The sequence below is a fragment of the Pteropus medius genome, unplaced genomic scaffold (assembly GCF_902729225.1).
Source record: "Pteropus medius unplaced genomic scaffold, Ma_sr-lr_union100, whole genome shotgun sequence".
Lineage (NCBI taxonomy): Eukaryota > Metazoa > Chordata > Mammalia > Chiroptera > Pteropodidae > Pteropus > Pteropus medius.
This window is the reverse complement of record NW_024347855.1, coordinates 586,742-606,344: the sequence shown is the minus strand read 5'-3', so window position 1 is coordinate 606,344 and position 19,603 is coordinate 586,742. Positions and strand designations below refer to the sequence as shown.

General features: G+C 35.8%; 1 protein-coding gene across 4 annotated transcripts in view; it reads left to right on the top strand.

The window, feature by feature from the left end:
- The window catches only part of SLC9D1 (solute carrier family 9 member D1), a 42,698-nt gene that overhangs the window by 11,877 nt on the left and 11,218 nt on the right, over positions 1 to 19,603 (top strand). For 3 of the 4 annotated variants that reach the window (XM_039878765.1, XM_039878762.1, XM_039878763.1), the window contains 6 exons: positions 96 to 287; positions 1,748 to 1,876; positions 4,054 to 4,146; positions 9,308 to 9,494; positions 10,938 to 11,058; positions 18,467 to 18,662. In XM_039878765.1, coding sequence (XP_039734699.1) covers positions 96 to 287; positions 1,748 to 1,876; positions 4,054 to 4,146; positions 9,308 to 9,494; positions 10,938 to 11,058; positions 18,467 to 18,662 — 918 coding nt within the window. The remainder of the gene's footprint in view (positions 1 to 95; positions 288 to 1,747; positions 1,877 to 4,053; positions 4,147 to 9,307; positions 9,495 to 10,937; positions 11,059 to 18,466; positions 18,663 to 19,603) is intronic. The other variant, XM_039878766.1, reaches the window with a different exon arrangement.

The window sequence follows — 19,603 nt, the reverse complement described above, 5'->3', positions numbered from 1 at the left end:
TTCCTTTCATTCTTCTATATAGAATTTACTCTCTAAAAGTTGAACTTGAAAACACTTTATTGGTTTTAATTACATAATATTGGTTATTCTTATAGGTCAAAGGTGTCAATTTTGAGGCCGTCCTGAGGGTGGAGGAAGAAGAGGCCAATTCCAAACAAAATCTCACGAAACGGGAAGTGGAGGATGATTTAGGTCTTAGCATGCTAATTGACTCCCAGAACAACCAGTATATTTTGACCAAGCCCAGAGACGCAACAATCCCACGTGCAGATCACCACTTCATAAAGGTAGTCTGTCTGCTTGCTCTCCTCTCAAAATCATATGCGGGGCTTAATTCCTACTAATGTCCCTGACTATCTCCTGATACACATATCAAGTAAAATTGAGCTTTATTTTCTGAACATTATAGTAGAGTGTACAACCTTCCTTGTAATAGATTCTACTAGAATTTCTTATGTTTTCTGTGATTTGAAACATTTTTTCTTAATTTTTTTTCTGTAAGAATAAGGCATTTTAATGTTTAAATGAAAATTAATTTGCTTTTGAGAGTCTGGAAGACTTTTCGAAGTTAAGAGTTACAATAGGATTAAAGCTTTAACCCTCTAAAAACTATTTTCACTAAGATAGAACATTCTTTTGAGGCACAGAAGTTTTGGCTAAAATATCACATATGGCTTTATTTAGACATGGGTGCACTGTGAGAACTGTCGCCTCCAGTGGTGACTGGTGTTCCTTGACTGAGTTAGATGCAGATCTGTGAGCTCTAAGGAAGCCAGTCTAGTAAGAGGATATGGAATTATTTAAAGACTTGAAGTTGATGGTGTTAAGGATTTTGATGGAAATGAGTAATATAAGTAACAAGGTTCAGCCTACTCAGGATAGGCTGGCAAGTTCTAGGTAAATTGTCAGGTCTCTAACAAAACTCTCTGACAATGGAATTTGCACAGGAAAAGAAACCCAGACAAAGAACCTAGTCTTAGAGATGATGCTAACACAGACAGGCTGAGAAGAATATAAATGATCCCCAAGGGCTACAGTGAGGGGCTGATCCCTATATCAATAGATGTGAATCAATAGATAAAGCTCAGCAGATGTTATTGCCTTCCTGGCTGGAATATCAACTGGGAGGAGCTGAGTCTGCAAACTAAACACATTAGTGCCCTCCATGAACAGGTGGGTTCTCTACTGTGAAGTTAATCTTTTTTTTTTCCCTTTGTAATTAATATATAATTTCTGAGGAAATATTTTGAGACTGTATGAAATCCTGCTCCTCATCAAACTTTCATCAGTTTTAGCACCCACTGATTATTCTTGCCTGAAACAATTATTACTGTGATGGTTATATTGATTTTGTGTGGTGGGACAACTAATGGTGAAGATAAGTGAGTTATACTAGGACACCAGCTCTGAAAAGTTTCCCAGATTAGAAGGCTAAATGGAGTCCTAGTGCTCAGAATTCTTAGAATACTACCATGAGGCTTAAGCAAAGGAAAAAAAAAAAAAAAAAAGATAAATTTTGCTATAATTGTTAGACCATCGAGAGCTAACCTCATCTACTCCCAGAATACATTGAGTATTTTCAGCTTCTCTGGGGTACAGAGTAGAAGTAAAAATTCCCTCCCTTCGTTTCATCGTCTGCCCTTTATTTTCATTTAGTGAAATCAGGATACTATCCCATCCTGCTTTTTTCTGTCAACCTACCCTTTTCTTGCTAACTATTATCTTAAATATTTGTTCTTACATTTAGGACATTGTTACCATAGGAATGCTGTCTTTACCTTGTGGCTGGTTATGCACAACAATAGGATTACCTACAATGTTTGGTTATATTATTTGTGGTGTACTTCTGGGACCTTCAGGACTAAATAGTATTAAGGTAAGAACAAAATTTAACTGTTTTAGTATCTGTTTAACAGAATACAAAAGAAACATTCATGAAGACTAAAGAGTTTTAAACTTGAATTAATGAAGATAATTTTTTATAAACCATATTAAAAAAGATGCTCTTTAGAGTTTCATAAGAAATCTCTAAACCATAAGAAAGTCATTTTGTTCATTAATGAATGAGTGACTTTACTAGAGAAAATAATCCTGTTCATATCTTTAAATTATGTTAGTTTTAAAGATTCCATTTCCAGTAATTTGATGAACTACATTATTCAGAGACTGAAAGCAAGTAAAAATGCTGGATTAAATATATTTTTTAAAAAATTCTTTACACATTGAAAAACTGATAAAGTAGTGAGGAATTATCAAGCCTAAATGTAGGGTGTCGTGAGAACCACAGGAGACAATGGCACTGAGGCTGCTTTTGCTGGAGGCTATTTGCTGAACAAATTTATGTGAGCTTTATCTTTTGTTGTAAGGAATGGTCCCAGGCTTTTGTGGGCTTCAAAATTTGTCACTTAAATACACACATTTGGACAAAATAGAAAGAGAATACCAAGAACAGGTGTCATGAGCCCACACGGAAGGAACAGTATAGGATGGTGGAAAATACGCTACGGAATCCTCCAAACCTCAGTGATGCTTCCCAGTTGGGTAGAACAAAAATAGGCAAAGGGGAAAGTGTGGAATGCTCCACTTGTAGCCTCATCCCCTTACTGATGATTAATACACCTTGTACCAGGTTGGGTAGAACAAAAATAGGCAAAGGGGAAAGTGTGGAATGCTCCACTTGTAGCCTCATCCCCTTACTGATGATTAATACACCTTGTACCAGGTTGGAAGAACCTCTGTGATTTTCCCAGATTGGACAGCAGCAGAAGAGGGTGTGAAGAAATCTTTACACCAAACTAATTTTAACAATAGGTAAGATTAGCCAGGTGAGGAGAAGTTGTACTCAGCTTCTCCAGGCTAAAAGTCTGTAAACAGCGAGTGGTAGAATAGATTGATTACCAATGTGAGAGGTGCCCTCGTGGTCTGGGCTCAGCTTGGCAGGGTGGCCTTGGGAAGAATGGTTTTAATTTAATTTTTTGAATAGGTAATTTTCACATGATTGAAACAGTATGAAAAGTAAAAAAATCTCTTCCTATTCCTATCCCATCCCTTTTCAGAATATTTGCAAAGAATAGCAAATACAAATGTTTTCTCCTACCAGCAAAGATAGCTTATAAGCAAAGAATTAGGGCTAAATAACTAGGTAATAGCTATAACTGGAAATTATAAATATGATAATTCTTAATAAATCATCTATACCATGGAAAAATAGTGTAATTACAGTAGATCAAGATAAAAATGCAGGAACAAACTAGCCAAAAGTGGGAGGTGGGTAATGAAAGAAGTGTAATTGTACTAAAATGTTTATCTTTTCCTAGAAGAAGTTAATAGGCTTTCATTTATTAAGTTGAGAAGTATAGATTTAAGTTTATTACTTTGAAGTTATAGGTTACAGACTGATTTTAAAAGGGAAGAAAAAATAAAAATAGCAGTAAGGAACCATAAAAATCAGAAGACATAAAAGAAGTAAGAACAAGTATCTGTAACAGTAAATTTAAGTGCAATAGACTTTCATGTTAAAAAATACAAGTTTGTAGATGGTGTCGGGGAAAAAAGTACGGTAAATAAGATTAAGTAAAAACAAAACTAAGAAAATTCGAAAGTGAAAGGAGAAAAGGTGACAATAAAAGAGGACAGGATTCATAATGTTAATAACTGACAAACTGAGTAAATGAGGTGGAGTTAGGACAGCACACAGACACATGAAGACGCATGAGAGCCTGTATTTTATTTTCAGATGTTCAGGGAACATTTAAAAAGAAAGGAACTAACAAAAGTAACAATAGCAATTAATGAATTTGAAAACAGGTGAATTCATGAGCTGGTTCTTAGACAATAAAACTGTTCCTCATGCTAATCAAAACAAAAAACAAAAAACCACTGTAATCAGGAGGTCCAAATTATCTCAGATATAGAGAAAATTCAAAGAATTAGTTGTTTTAAAAACATACTGTGTTTTTTGGGGGATAGTCCCACTGAGTATGTTAGTACAAGATTGCTCTGTTAAGCACATTTACTATGTTAAATATATGGTTTTAAAATTTTGTTTTTCAGTCTATTGTACAAGTGGAGACATTAGGAGAATTTGGGGTGTTCTTTACTCTTTTTCTTGTTGGCTTAGAATTTTCCCCTGAAAAGCTGAGAAAGGTAAGGACCTCAATCCATGTTATATTGCACCCAATTTAACACAAATGGTTTTGGTTTATTTACTTTTAACATTTGTTCATGACTTTGCTATTAAATTTAATATTTTTAGAATAGAATATGATGTTTTAGTTTGATATTATTTTTGGAACATAAATTATAAAAGATAAAAGATATTAGAAAAAGTAAAAGTTCAGTGAATAAATGGAATTAGCTTTCCTGTGGCTAATTCCAAAAAAGGTCTGAGAAGCAATATGTTTGAACTTTAATATATGGGTCCCTCCAAGAAGGGCCAAAACTGTTAGAGGCTGATACAGCATAGGGATTGAATATTCAATGTGTTATCTTAGAAATAAATTACTAATTCTAATTCCTGAATAAGTGGCAAATTTTGATTATTATTGCTCTGTCATTGTTAAACGAAAATATTTGAAAGATTAATAATAGGAGCATATATATAAATAAATGTTAAAATAATGGCAGCAACAGTTGCCTTCTAAATTTATTTGCTTTTAGAATTATTACTTTGAATGCTGAAGTATTTCAGAATGGAAATAAGAGGTTGGAACAAACACATCACAGAGGAGGGAAATAGTTCATTGATAAGCTGACGGGAATGGAGGTAGGAGAATAAAAGGAACACTACTGGGTACAAAAAAAATGTCAATTAAAATCAGGTACCATTTTGCCTAACAGTATTAACTAGAATATTAATGTCAAGTGAACAAAGGGTTTTAAAATGACGATGAGGGGTAATAGGTGTTCTTAACCAGATTAATGTAAGTTTTTTGAGAATAGTCTAGCAGTTCAACTTAAGAGCCTTAAACCTAATAGTTCTACTTTTGGGTCTCTATTCAAAGGAAAGAATCAAATATAAGTTTGTTTGTTTGTTTGTTTAAACTAACCCACAAAATGTATCCAGCTCCTCATTGTAGTATTTTTATAAGAGATTAGAAGCAATAACGATGATCAAATATTATGTAGCCATTAAAAGTATTATAAAAATGTGTAATAACAAAGAAAAATATGTTAAAATGCTGAACTCAAAAGGAGAAAAATGAGCAGATAGCATGAACATGGCAATCCAAAAGGATCCAAAACACATAGGAAAAGTAACAAAAAATAGCATACTAAATAACTATGGAGGCTTATTTTTTCCTTCTCTATATTTTCCAAATTTTCTATAATAACCAATATATACTTTTTGTAATGAGGAGAAATAAACTTTTCGTTTAAAGTCTTGTGTTTGCTTTCAAGGAGTAACTATTCCACTTTTGCTGACCTCTTTTCCCATTCGTCTCCTTAGTTCATCCTGTCTGTTATTCTTTGACCTTTGTTTCCTTTATCTCGTTTTTTCATATTGAAAGCTCCATTTGTCCATCTATTGATTACTCTCGTTTCCTTTTCATACTTCCTGAGATATGCCTTCTCATAAAGCATTCTGAATTACTTTAGTGTTTTTGCCAGGTACTTTTCTATCTTTTTACATGCTTCTGGCATGATAACCTCCATGTATTAATTTCTGAATTCAAAGTCTAAAGAAAATTGGCTACTTTCCTGAGTCCTAAAGAAAAGTGGTTGCATTCTTCCTGTTAATTCTGTTGAGGTATGTAGTGGGTGGAATGGAAGAGAACCAGTTTGGATGGCGAGGACCTCCAGGGCCTCCAAAGGAGCTGAGAGGCTGAGCAGGAAAATCATCTTGGGACGGTTCCATGAAAGTACAGGCCTCTGCTTCGTAGCACAGCATAGGCTCATCTGGGTTTTCATGTGTGTTTAGTTTAAAGAAGTTCATAGCAAACAGCGATGACTACCTTGTGCTTTAGAGCAAAGAGGGACAAAGTTCTGATTCTCCATCAACTAGCATTGCTGTCTCAACAAGGTCCCTCATATCAGTTTCCTCGTCTGTATAGTGAAGGATTTGGAAGATTAAAGTTTCTTCTGACTCCCAATTTTCATAATTTATGTTTTTCTTCACTGTAATAGTCAGTGTTAAACAGAAAAATGTTATACAACATAATGCTAACATAATTTTCAATATAAAAGCTGCATACCTTTATCAGTGTTATGATATTTATATAATACTATAAAGGGTTTTACACCCTCAGTCATTTTAGTTTGTATTTGGTGTTTTGTGAGTAAGCTTAGTAAGTGTGATGTAGTCTGATAAATGGAAAGGGCACCAATTTAGTGACTGGGCAGTGTTCCTCACGTCTTGTCTGGGGTGAGCTGGAGTCTAATGTCCCTTTCAGCTCTGATGGGGATCCTCACTGACCAGTGCCCGAGCTCCAGAGAGCCTTGGCTGCTGCCCCCGTGTGGTGGCCTTGAAACGTGACTTGCACCAAGAATGCATCCTATCCCTTTCTATCTAGGCCCATGGGCTCAGATTGCAAAATATTTATATGTACCTAATAAACTCAATTTTTAAGTAACATATTTGTTTTTCTTTTTTGTTTCTCAGGTATAAGTAATGGGCAAAGCTTTAGAGCACCTGAAGTAACTAGTGTAATCGTTCTTAGTTGATAGAACTCCTGTTGAATGGGTTTCCCTTGTGTTCTTATCATGGTGGGAAATTATTTAATAGGGTTTTTGAAATATTAATAATTGCTGGAAGGCCCCCTTAGGTCTTCTGTGAAATCTCCTAAAGATATGATTAAAAACTATTCAAAAACACCAAAGTCTAAAACTACTTCTGCTTCTTTGACGCTGAAGAAAGTTGTGGATTTTCTGTTCTGCCCACTGGTACAATTGATTGTCTAAGTCATTTATTTGTAAATCATCATCTACTGTCTTACTTCATTCTTCTAGCTTCACTTAAACTATTCTCTAAGTTTTATATCGTAATAGTTCATCAGTTTTCATCTCTAAATTATAAAATCTTTGGAGGCAGAAGTTGTATTTTCTTCTCTTTTGTTCCTTATTTGTTCTTTCAATAAACACTTGTCACATATGATGTTCCATACACTCTGGTAGCTTCTGAGTTTAAGGTAGTGTATATAGTCAACAATGTCCCCTGCCCTTTGGGAGCTCATATTGGGATTTCAGAAGAATATGAGGGAATTGTGGATAGGAAGTCCTAGGAAAAGAAAGGAAAATAGAACTTAAGAGAATATGTGAGGTTATGTGTGCATCTGGGTATATGGTCCACATGCATAGGGAGCAGGGCCTCAGCTGATGGGATTCTCCCATCAGTGCTTCTTAGACTCTGATGTTTGAGGAATTGCTGAACCAAAGGTTCTGATGTAGGCAGCCTGAGGGCCTGCATTTCTGTGAACACAGGTGGTGCAGATGTTCCAGTTCAGGGTCCCACATTGAATAGGAAGTTTCTAAAGGATGCTCTCTAGGGTCTTTTCTGTCATCCCCTCTACACCTTGCTTCTCAGGCTAAATGGATTCCAGCTCTCCAGACCAAGATGTGGCAAGACACTAGATAATAAAGTCAAAGGTTCACTCTGATAATGACCTCGCCTTTCTCTACAAATGCACTAACTAAAATGGAGAGATTGTTACCTACCCAAGGTAGACAGCCAGTTAGTGACAGAGTCAAGCCTAAACTCCAGGTGTCCCTAATTGAGTGCTAACACTACTTACAGAAGGAACTACTAAAACCTCTGAACCTAAAATCCAACATGCCCAGCCCCTTCAGGAGAGGCAGCTGGCTGTGTGGGTCTGATCTGGTCTTTCATCACTCCTTGGCTGTAACATATAGGAAGAGGAAGAATAACTAGGAAGAGATTAGCTTTATGATACCCATCATCCTTCAGGAACTAGAGAACATGAAATTTGAACTTTTAAGGAGCAGTGTTTGTTGACTAACCTTTTCTTTCCTTCAGGAAGGAGAGAGTAAGGCCTAGGTTGGCTAGAGTCACATGGCAGAAGACAGATTTGGCTCTGCACTGAGGGCCAAGCACTGAGTTCAGTTATTTCTGTTGGTCTCCTGCCATTTGGGACTTTACAGGGTTTGGGGGTTCCTATTATTCATTTCCCAAAGTTAGAAGCTTCTGTGGTAGACAGGCAGGCTGGCAGCAGTCACAGCTTTGGGAAGGGCCAGGGTGTACATGTGCTTATTCAGCCACAGTAGGAAAACAATACCCAGCCTTAGGAAGAGCCTCCCAGCTGCCCTGCTTCCCAAAGAAAATATCATGATTTTGCCAGAAGTATTGGTTTTTACCAAGAACCAGCCTAGGGAAGGGAAAAGCTTGTACCATCCAGAGCACCCAATGGTGAGTAGCTGTGTTGAAACACAGAAAAAACTGGCCAGCCAGTGGGGCCTCTGAACATTGGCCTTTGATTTTACTGTCACAGAGTTGTGCTGAGCCATGCATCTCTTGCTCCCTTCTCCTGGGTCCCTATGAGCTCTTTCAGTAGAGGGACTGAATAAGGGAATTGGTTTTGATTGGGAGGGTGCAGTGAGGAGAAGAAAATGAACATGCTTTAAAGTAGGATAGATTCAGTTTGGGGTTAATTTCTTTTGTTAATCATATTTGTATAAATATCAGATAGTTTTTATTATGTTGTCTCTTCAATTAGATTGAAAATTCTAGAGGGTTAGCATTAAACCTGACTTTCACATTTTCCATCATGTCTAGTACAGTGCTAAGTGCATACCAAGGCACGCCTAGTCAAAATTTGATTATCAAGCCATGCTGTCTGGGTTTATGTCTTGAAATTGACTTCCCTGGGACCCTGAGCAAGTCACCTAATCTCTATGGGATTCAGTGTTTTCACCTAGAAATGGGGAAGATAGTGATAACTACCTCTGAGATAGTATTCTGAGAATTAAATTACATGTATACAAACATGTATATACACAGAGAGACGTGTGTGTTTAGTCCCTATAAGAATACCTAGAACTTGGTAAGCCTTAATGTTAGTGTTTACTGTTTTTATTATGTTAAGATTACAGCTTTGGATGTTTTGCTGATGGGTCCAATGAATAATTGCTTCCGGAATATATACAATATGTTGTGCATATTCCTAAAAGATTCAGGCCTGCCCCATTACTAGATAGTGTGTGTGTGTGTGTGTGTATGTGTATATATATATATATATATGTATACACACATATATATATATGTGTATATATATATATATATACTCTGCTTGGTGCTAGTCAAGACATGGCTTATTGTCACTAAAATGTGTGTAAATAAATGTGCTCTCTTTAGGTGTGGAAGATATCTTTACAAGGACCATGTTATATGACACTATTAATGATTGCATTTGGCTTATTATGGGGACACCTTTTACAGATCAGACCCACTCAGAGTGTCTTTATTTCTACTTGTTTGTCCTTATCAAGCACACCCTTAGTGTCCAGATTCCTTGTGGGCAGTGCCCGGGGTGAGAAAGAAGGTAGGTGATGGTATATTCTAGTATATGTTGATGTATTACACATTTAATTGACTTGAATTCACTTCGAAGGCCTGCTAGAAAAAAATAGCAACTCTTACCTCTTCCCTGGGGCTTTCCTAACAAGTATGGTTACCTGTGCTTGTGTTCTGCTAGGAACTGATGTCTCTATAAATTTAGCTTCCCCAGACTTCCACTTAATCAAGAAAAGTGCCTTTACATGCTCATATGTTTAGGACAGTTTGAGGACCACATTTAAGAGAAATGAGTCTACATTGACAAATATACTATAGAATCGGTGGATTTAAGAGATTGATGTGCTACACGAAATCTGAAACTACTCACCTCCAGTATTCTAGTTATGTAAGATAATTAAATGTGTTTATTGTCCACACTGCTGTCAACTGGTCTTCTGTTACTTGCAGACTTTAAGCTCTACAACAACAACCTAACGTGACTATTGGTTTAGAATGTTTTAAAACTCTTAAGCTATTTCATTCAACAAAAACTTAACTTTGTACAATAGTATATGAAGCCTCCTAAAAGGATTACCTGAACTTCTGATCAAAGTGCAATTTTTGCTGGTCATAAGGGATTTTGATTTGGTTTGGTTTGGTTATTTTGCTGCTTTTATATAAATTTACTCTATCAGATATGTCTTTAAATATGTTACTGTCAATAACTTTTTTTAAAAGAAAAAAATGGCTTATTTTAAGGGGGAACATGACAATTTAGTGTTTAGAAGCACATTTAAAAGGTCCAAAGCCAGAACTGGGGGTTGAAATTGGAGACATTTAGAGGCCTATGTGAAGTAATAAGTTCACAAAAAATGTTTCGTTGTCCTTTCTTCTTCCAGATTTATGTAGTCCCTTCAACTAGTGCTGGTTATACTGCTTTTCTATTCTGTCCATCTAATGAGCCAGTATTTCCCTACCAAGTCTTAGGAGTATTTGTCTCGAAGGGATATTCAGTTTGGTGATAATGGTGGGTTTGAGAGAAAGTAACCTGGGAAGCCAGGCTCTGCCCAGCAGATGTGACCAGGAAGGGATGGGGCCAGGTCTCTTTTGAACAGCTTAGATAAAAAGTAAAGATTGGCAATGAAGACTGCTGCTTCATGTGTTTTGGGGACACAGTGAAATTGGTATGATTATCCAGGTCTATCATATTCTTGTTTTCTATGCCATCTTTTCATAATGGCATTTTTCTGTAATTATATAAGTAACAGTAACTAGTGGAAATAAAATATTTGGGAGATTTTCTTTACAAAAACTTTTTGAATCTTTAAAATTGTTTCATTATTTGCTCTCAAAGAGATTTTAAGATCTATTCTCATTTAAAGTATCAAAATTATTTGAATTATTATGAAAATATGCACGATAACTGTATTTTGACTTGGGATATTTTAAAATATTGTACACATTTGTTTTAATAACCCTTTTTCTCAAGCAGGTGACCTTGACTATAGTGCTGTGTTGCTTGGAATGCTAGTGATGCAGGATGTACAGCTGGGGTTATTCATAGCTGTTATGCCAACTCTTATCCAAGCAGGAGCCAGTTCATATTCTAGGTAAATATTTTTCTATATTACTTTACTTCAGTATGTTTTTCTAGTTTCAGATTATTTGTTTACAAAAATACTATTTAATGCCTTTTTCCAAAGATATGTTCAGATCTTGTATAGCATAGACTGTAGAGTAACACTACATGGACTCAAACTATAGCTCCATTGACCTTTGGCAAGTTATTTAATCTCACTCTTCCTCAGTTTTGTTATCTATAAAGTGGGGATTAAATCAGTACTTACCTAATAGAGTAGTTAGGATTCAGTGAGTTAAGACATAAGAGTGATTAGTGCAATGCCTAGAACATAGTGATGTGGGGGGCGGGGAGCGAGCAAGCAAGTGTGAGCGCATGTTATCATTGTGATTATCGTTGTTAATGTCATCATTACCATTTCCCCGATCTTTCTTTCCATTTTCCTGATAAAATAATACTAGAACCTAAACCATACTTGACTTAGATTCATGTAGTGAGAGAAACCAAATGGGAGAAATTAATTTACCCAGAAAGTTGTAGGTTATCTTGTATACACAATATATTAGAAGAATACCAGCAAAACAATAAATACACTTGGAAAATATAAGGTGCCCCGTATTTAAAGGGACATTGTGTGTGGATTAGGATTATAAACTTTAATTTGTTTTAAATACTATATGCATATAAATGTTGTGTTTTAAATATTTCCAGAGGATACGTTTATTTTATCTCTTATGGTAATGATACTATTGGTCAAAAATTAGCAAACTTTTTTGAAATTTCTTTTGAAAACACTTTGAAATACTAAAATCTGTCTCATTTACTTTATCTCTTCCTTTCTAATCTATATGACCTCATCAAACCTAATTACCTCCTGAAGGCCCCATCTCTAAATACCAGCACATTGGGGTTCAATATATGAATTTGGGAGACACAGACATTCAGTCTATAACACTCTTTGGGTTTGTCCTATTTGGTGTGTGCTCAGCTGTTTGAATCTGTAGATTTGTGTTTCTTGCCTAATTTAGGAATTTCAGCCATTTATTTTTCCTCATATACTTTTTTAGTCCCACTTGCTCTCTCCTTCTGGGACTCCAGTGATACAAGTGACTTTTATTATTTTCCCACAGGTCTCTGAGACTTCCCCCCACCACCCCAGTCTATTTTCTCTCTGTTCAGACTGAGTAAATTCTTTTGATCTGTCTTCTGGTTCATTGATTTTATTCTCTGTTATCTCCACTCTACTATTTAGCTTATCTAGCAAAATTTTTATCTTGATTATTATGTTGTTTAGTTGTATAATTTCCATTTGGTTCTTCTTTTTATAACTTCTGTTTCTTTGCTGGTTTGTCTTTTGTTTCATGAGACTTTTTAATTGCCGTTGAATAAATTTTATGATGGCTGCTTTAAACTCTTTGTCAGATGGTTCTAAGAATGATTTGTCTTGATGTTGGAGTCTGTTTATTGTCTTTTCTCATTCAAGTTGTGGTTTTCCCTGATTCTTGTTGCGACGAGTGATTTTCAGTTGTATCCTGGACATTTCATGTGTTACAAATCTCTAGATCCTATTAATCAATTTTTTAAAACAAGTAGTCCTCCCATTGAGATGTGGTGTGAGGGCTAGGTGTGTATGTGTGTGTGTTCATTGTCCTCTGCCCCACTCAAGTGGAACACTGACAAACCTGCTTCACTGCAGATGGATGGGGTGGAAGTATTTTGTATATTTTAGTATTTACCTTTTGCCAGATATTATATTAAGTTTCAGCAGTCCCCCAAATCATTAAGATCTCTTCTCTGCTCTCAGATAGCTCAGTCTGGCAGGGAAAGTAGAAGGAATGAATAGCTTTTTAACTGAGATTTCCAGAGGTTAAGGCTCAGGCCCTGGGGCAAGGTCTTCCTGGATCCTCAGCTCTGCCATTTGCCAGTCTTGCAAGCTTTGGCAATTTACTGAACCTCTCTGGGCTTCAGTTTTCTTACTTGTAAAATGGGGACAATATGGAAATAGGATGTATTTCATGGGCTGTGCGAAGATTGCTGGAGAGAATCACATAAAGCACTTAGCCCAGTCCCTGGTATATGTAACTATTAAAGGTAGTTTATCAAGAAGATCCTTTTGAGTGTCACTTTCTTTTGATCCAGTTTGTTAATTAAAATTATTGGGGTAACATTGGTTAATAAAATTATATAGGTTTCAAGTGTACAATTAAATAATATGTCATATGTATGTTGATGTATGTTGATGTATGTTCACCACCCAAAGTTAAATTTCTTTCCATTACCACATATTTGACCCTCTTTACTCCTATCTATCCCTAACTAACTCCTACCTCCCCACTTCCCTCTGGTAACCACTGATCCACTGTCCATGTCCATGAGTCTCAGTTTGTTTGTCACATTCGTTTCTTGCTTTCAGTTTCATATCTCACATGTAAGTGAAGTCATATGTTCTCAACTTTTTCTGTTGATCCATTTTTTTTAACTATCAGAAAAGCAACATTTTTAGTCACAACCTCAAAATCAGAGTCAGTTCTTATTCCTCTGGCTACAGATTTTCAATATAAGTAGCTGAACAAAAATTTGGACAGCAAAAGGAAAATTTGTAACTGGCTAAAAACCATTTGAGTTCTATTTAAGAAGTGTACAATAAATTATTACCTGTAAAGGTCAGAATCTCCTTACCAAATAGGAAGCAGAACCTCAGCAAAGAGTCACAGAGCACTCTTGTGACAAAGCACAAATGTGACATTCATCTTATCAAACGTTGCTGTCATAGACAGGTAAAACTGTTGCTATGTGACATTCTCTCAATCAGAAAACTTTAAAAGCTTTTCATTTTTATTTTTCCAATTGAAAAAATTAATCCAGTATAGCTATTGATCCCATTAATATTGTTCCAGTTTAGTCATGAAACATCATGTTTACTAAGAATTTTGATGACATGGAAAAAATGCTCTGTATTATGCTAAGCTGTAAAAAGCAATAAAAAAAAAAAAAGGCTGTCAAAATCCCATGCAATGTTTCTCAAAAGGTTAAACATAGAGTTGCCATATGACACAGCTGTTGTACATAAAAACTTGTGCATGGGGGTGATGATAGCACAAAAGTGTGTATGTCCTTAATGCCATGAATTATACACCTTAAAACGGTTAAATTTTATTTTATGAATATTTTATGACCAAAAAAACTTGAGCATAAATGTTAATGGTAGCATTAGTCATAATAGCTAAAAAGTGGAAATAACTCAGATGTCCATTAACTAATGAATAGATAAATAAAATGTGCTATGACCATACAATGGAATTTTTTTTAGCCATAAAAGGAATGAAGTGCTGCCATACACTACAGCATGGGTGAACCTTGAAGACAGTATGCTAAGTCAAAGAATCCAGTCACAAAAGGCCACGTATTATTATTTATGATTCCATTTATATGAAACGTCCAGAAATAGGCAAATCCATAGGGACAGAAGGTAGATCAGTGGTTGCCCAGAGCTAGGGGAGGAGGGAATGGGGAGTAACTGCTAATGGATACAGGGTTTCTTTTTGGGGTAATAAGTATGTTCTAAAATTGATTGTGATGGTGGTTACACAATTTCGTGAATATACTAGAAACCATTGAATTTTGTACTTGAAATGGGTGAATTGAATTTATTGAGAAGTCTCAATAAAGCTGTTAAAATGATATACAACATATTTCAGCTACATAAAGAAGAAAATTGAGAGAATGGAAATATATGTACATGTATATGTATAACAAAATATTAATGATTTTCTATGAGTAGAATAAGATGATAATTTTATTGTTCGCTATACCTTTTAATATCATTTAGAAAACTTCTTTTTCAATTTTAATAACCAGGGAAAATTTATAATTAAAAAATTAAATCAGTTGTAATGTTAATATAAACTTCGTCTCTCTATTAAGCTTTATTCAGAATTAATCTTGATCTTTCTTAAAGGAAAGAATTAATTTCTTCCCCCCAAATATTTCACAAGTAAAGAACAGAACAGAGACCATGATAAAGAATACTTTTTTTTTTTAAATAAAATGATTTAAATTACTTAATATCTTGCAAAATCATGAAAGTTCTAGAAGAGAGTATGGATGAATTTATAGTATTGAAGATGGAAGGGCCTTTCTGTTTCAAGCAGAACACAAATTTTAGAAGCCATAAAGGACAAGAAAAGTGATAAATGGTACTACAGTAAAGTTTCATACTTTGAATGTTTAAATACATGCAAACATACACGTGCATAATACATATTCACGTACACATACACAATACATATATGTGTACATGTACTCGTTTGACAACCAGGCCAAAGACAAATAGGAAAGATGTTTGCACACATGTTAAAGACAGAAGGTTAAGTTTTTCATTTCATTTCATAAAGATCTCCTATAAATAAGAAAATTGAAAAACCCAATTATTAGCAGCTAGCATAGAAATGAGTAAATGGAAGATGCTCACCCTCTCACAATGGAAAGGCATTGGAACCTTTTACTTGTCAAATTGCAAACCTTTAAACATGGGATGATGCCCAGGGTGAGGAATGGCACTTTGGGGTCTTGGTTGTGGTGGGAATTGGAGTAGCTTTCCCAGCAGCCCATTTGGCAATGTCTGTCAGATGTGGACTGCTGCATACAAGTATGCTTACAGAAACTCATCTTTGAGCATGGCAAGAACTTAGAACTGCCCAAGTGTCTGGCTGAGAAAATGATGGCATCGACACATGATGGAATTCTTAACTCAGCTGTTAAAACAAATGAGGCTTGTGCTAACATAGAAACTTTGCCAAAACATGATAAAAGGAGAAATAAAGATGCAGAATAGTAGAGTATTCATCATGTAAATGAAAAACTGAAAGTGTGTGGAGGCATACAAATGACACTTGAGTTAGTAGAAACTCCTCACAATGTTGTCTTGAAAGAGATTGGAGTTGTACATTACTTTTTAACTTTTTATCTGTACCTTTCTGAGCTGTTCGACCATTTTATCCTCATCACAATGTATTTAGTGGACAATTGGGAGATTGACCTGAATGCAAAGCCCTGGGCATGGTGACTGCAAAGAGCATTTGCAACAACTAGGAACACAGGCTTTGGAGCCAGACACCTGCAGACACCTGGCATGTGACCTGGAACAATCGCTTGGCTTCTGTCTCTACTTTATTGTCCATAAGATGGGGGAGGTGACAGCACTTGTGTGATAGGGCTGCGGTCAGGATTTTCATGAGAAATTCAAGCCTTAAGTGGCTCTAATCTCTATCAGGTAAAAACTGGACTGATTCTAGAACACCTATAATGTGCCATGCACAGGGGAAGATGGCCCACTCTCAGGGAGTTGCTATGGTATTTGGGAAAGATAATGAACTAATGATGAATCAGTGAAATGATAAGAAAATGTCTAGTGTAGATAAGTGCTATGCAGAGAATTACAGTGGGGTGATGAGTCAGTGAACAATGGATGACCACTTCAGATTGGTAAGGCCTCTGAGTAGTTTGACTTTGAGGCTGAACTGTGAAGGACACAGCTGAGCCAGTCAGAGAGAAGAACCTAGGGTAAGGAGTGAGCATCCAGCCTATGGAGCCTGGTGCAGAGGCCCGCTAGATAGAGGGAACACGGCCTGTCAGGGAGCAAAGGCTGGTGTGGATTGCTTTGTGGGTGAGGGACAGTGGAAGGTTCAGCGGATGAAGAAGTGGTGACTCACCTGCATGTCACACGAGCTTTGAACATCTGATCGATGTTCCCAGCATATTGTTTTGGCTTTCAGTGTGAATGAATCAGTTAGGAAGCCTTTGGGGAGATGATGACATCTAGAGAAGGGTGTCCTGGTGATGGACAGGGCCAGGTTTGGTGCTACAGCACTTACTTGTGATGCCTTGATTTGTGGGGTGAGCAATTAGTTCAGTGGTCTGCTAGTGGGATGTGGAAGACTGGTCAGGCATTTGAGGTAGACCCACCTACTTTATTCTGTTGCAGCAAGCACATTCCTATTCTTGCCAGGGTTGCAGACTCTAATTTTTCACAATGGCTTCCCTTCTTTGTTAACAGACATGGAGTCTTTCACCATGACTTGACTTCTTTGCTTCAAGCTTAGCTCTGTTCTAATTCCCCTAAGTAATCATGCGCAACTTGAGGTTTATGTTCAGCGCTGCTATTTTAAGCCTGACTGCAGTGTAGTAGTCCTCCCTTATCTGCAGGGAAAATGTTCCAAGACCCGCAGTGGATGCCTGAAATTGCAGATAGTACAGAAACCTGTACTATCTGTTTTTTTTGTTTGTTTGTTTTTCTGTTTCTGTTTTTTTTTTGTTTTTTGTTTTTTTGTTTGTTTGTTTTTTTACATACTTTTTCACTTACATGAAGCACTTTAGGGCTTCTCTTTGGCATATCTGAATTGCCAACATTACTACTCTTGTGCTTTGGAGCCATTATTAAGTAAAATAAGGGATACTTAACCACAAGCACTATGATACTCAGTGGATTTGGTAACCAAGACAGCAACTAAGTGACCAACTGCCAGGTAGCCTATACAGTGTGGATATACTGGACAAAGGGATAATTCATGTCCCAGGCAGGACAAAACAGGACAGTGCGAGATTTCATCATGCTAATCAGTACAGTGCATAATTTAAAATTTATGAATTGTTTATTTTTGGAATTGTCCATTTAATATTTTCAGACCACGATGGACCAGGGGTAACTGAAACCATGTAAAGTGAAACCATAGATAAGGGGGGATTTGTATTCTTCCATCAAGAACTTTTAAACCAGAATTTGGACCTGAATAGTTTCCTAAATATGGCAGAGAGCTAAGAAAATATGTACATAATTATTGTAAATGCTACAAACATATAATAGCGTCTTCCTTATAAAATTCTTTAGGCTGAGATCTTCAGAATATATTCTGAGATCTGAATAGCACATTGTAAAAAGAGCTTAATGCAGAACCCTTTTCTTTATGACTCAGTAATAGACATAAAATTCAGAGTTCTGGCTTGGGATAAGGGAATATTTTGCTGAAAGTCACTGGAATTCTTTAGTTATGCTTCTGATGGTGAGCCTATAGTGTAATTTTACAGGGTGACTATTGCCTATGAAGAATTTCAAATGGGGATTAATTCTTGATAACGAATTTTATTATCTATCGACCGAGATTTATAAGCTGTCAGTCGAGTCATTACATCCTATAAAATATATTTGCTCCAAAATATTGATTGTAAAACAATCCACCTTCTATATATGACTCAGACAACAACTTCTGAGGTTAATATGATTGATGTATTTTATTTTAATATTTGGAAATAAAAATATGAGATTTAGGTCATTTATTTTGCAACATGTTAAAAAAAGAGTGGAAGATCAATTTATTGGGTCTTTTTAGAGAAATCTGTTTTGGAGGTGAAATAACATGTCTTTTTTTTTTTTTCTTTCCTAGCATTGTCATGGAAATACTACGAATACTGGTTTTGATTGGTCAGATTCTTTTTTCGCTAGCTGCTGTTTTTCTGTTATGTCTTGTTATAAAGACTTACCTCATAGGACCGTATTATCGAAAGCTGCATATGGAAAGCAAAGGGAACAAAGAAATCCTTATCTTAGGAATCTCTGCTTTCATCTTTTTAATGTTAACGGTAATTCTCAAAATATATTATTTATATAATCTGATTTATAATCCGTTCACTGAAAGCTTGTGACCAGTTTTTTATCTTTTCGTTTTAATAATAGTTAAAATATTTGAAACTCTTATTAGTATTTTTAATTTATGCATAGTTATGCTGCCCATCAATATTAATAGAACGAGTTAAACCTGTTTAACTGTTTTAGCTCATACTCTTTTAAGCACTTTGCTAAAATGGTATTTGTGAGAACTGCATTAAAAAAGCAAATATACCGTGGGAATGAAAAATTACCAGTGTCAAACCATGTTACTCTGTCTTAAACTTTCAAACAGCTTTGTTCCTGAAATAAAATTAACAGTTTAAAACAGTTTAAAAACAAATTTAGTTCTGTTTGGTAATGACATACTAGTCAACAGTAGAACTTCTTTGCCATAAATGTGAAAGGTTAAAAATAAAAAATTTGTTTTGGAAGCAACCTTCTTATTTAGAGGATAAGCTTCTCATGAGAAAATAGGAGAAATGCTGTTAGACTCCCTATAAATAGCGTAGCTAGTAACAGCATCACCATATAATCCAGCACTTGCCCTTCTCGACATGTATGCCAGGGAAATGAAGAGTTACATTCACACAGAAACTTACATACAAATGTTTTATAGCAACTTTATTCATATTAGCTTATAGCAACTTTATTCGTATTAGCACCAAAGCATCTAAATGTCCTTCAACAGGTACATGGTTCAACTAGCTTTGGTCCATCTACACTAAGGAAGACCACCCAGCTTTAAAACTGTTGGTGCATGAATCTCCAGAGAATTATGCTAAGTGAGAAAAGCCTATTCCAAAGGTTGTATACTGTATGGTTCCATACTGTCTGTGACATTTATGAAAACAAAATTACAAAAATGGAGGGAAGATTGCTGGTTACCAGGCATTAATGAGAGGGTGGGGCAGGA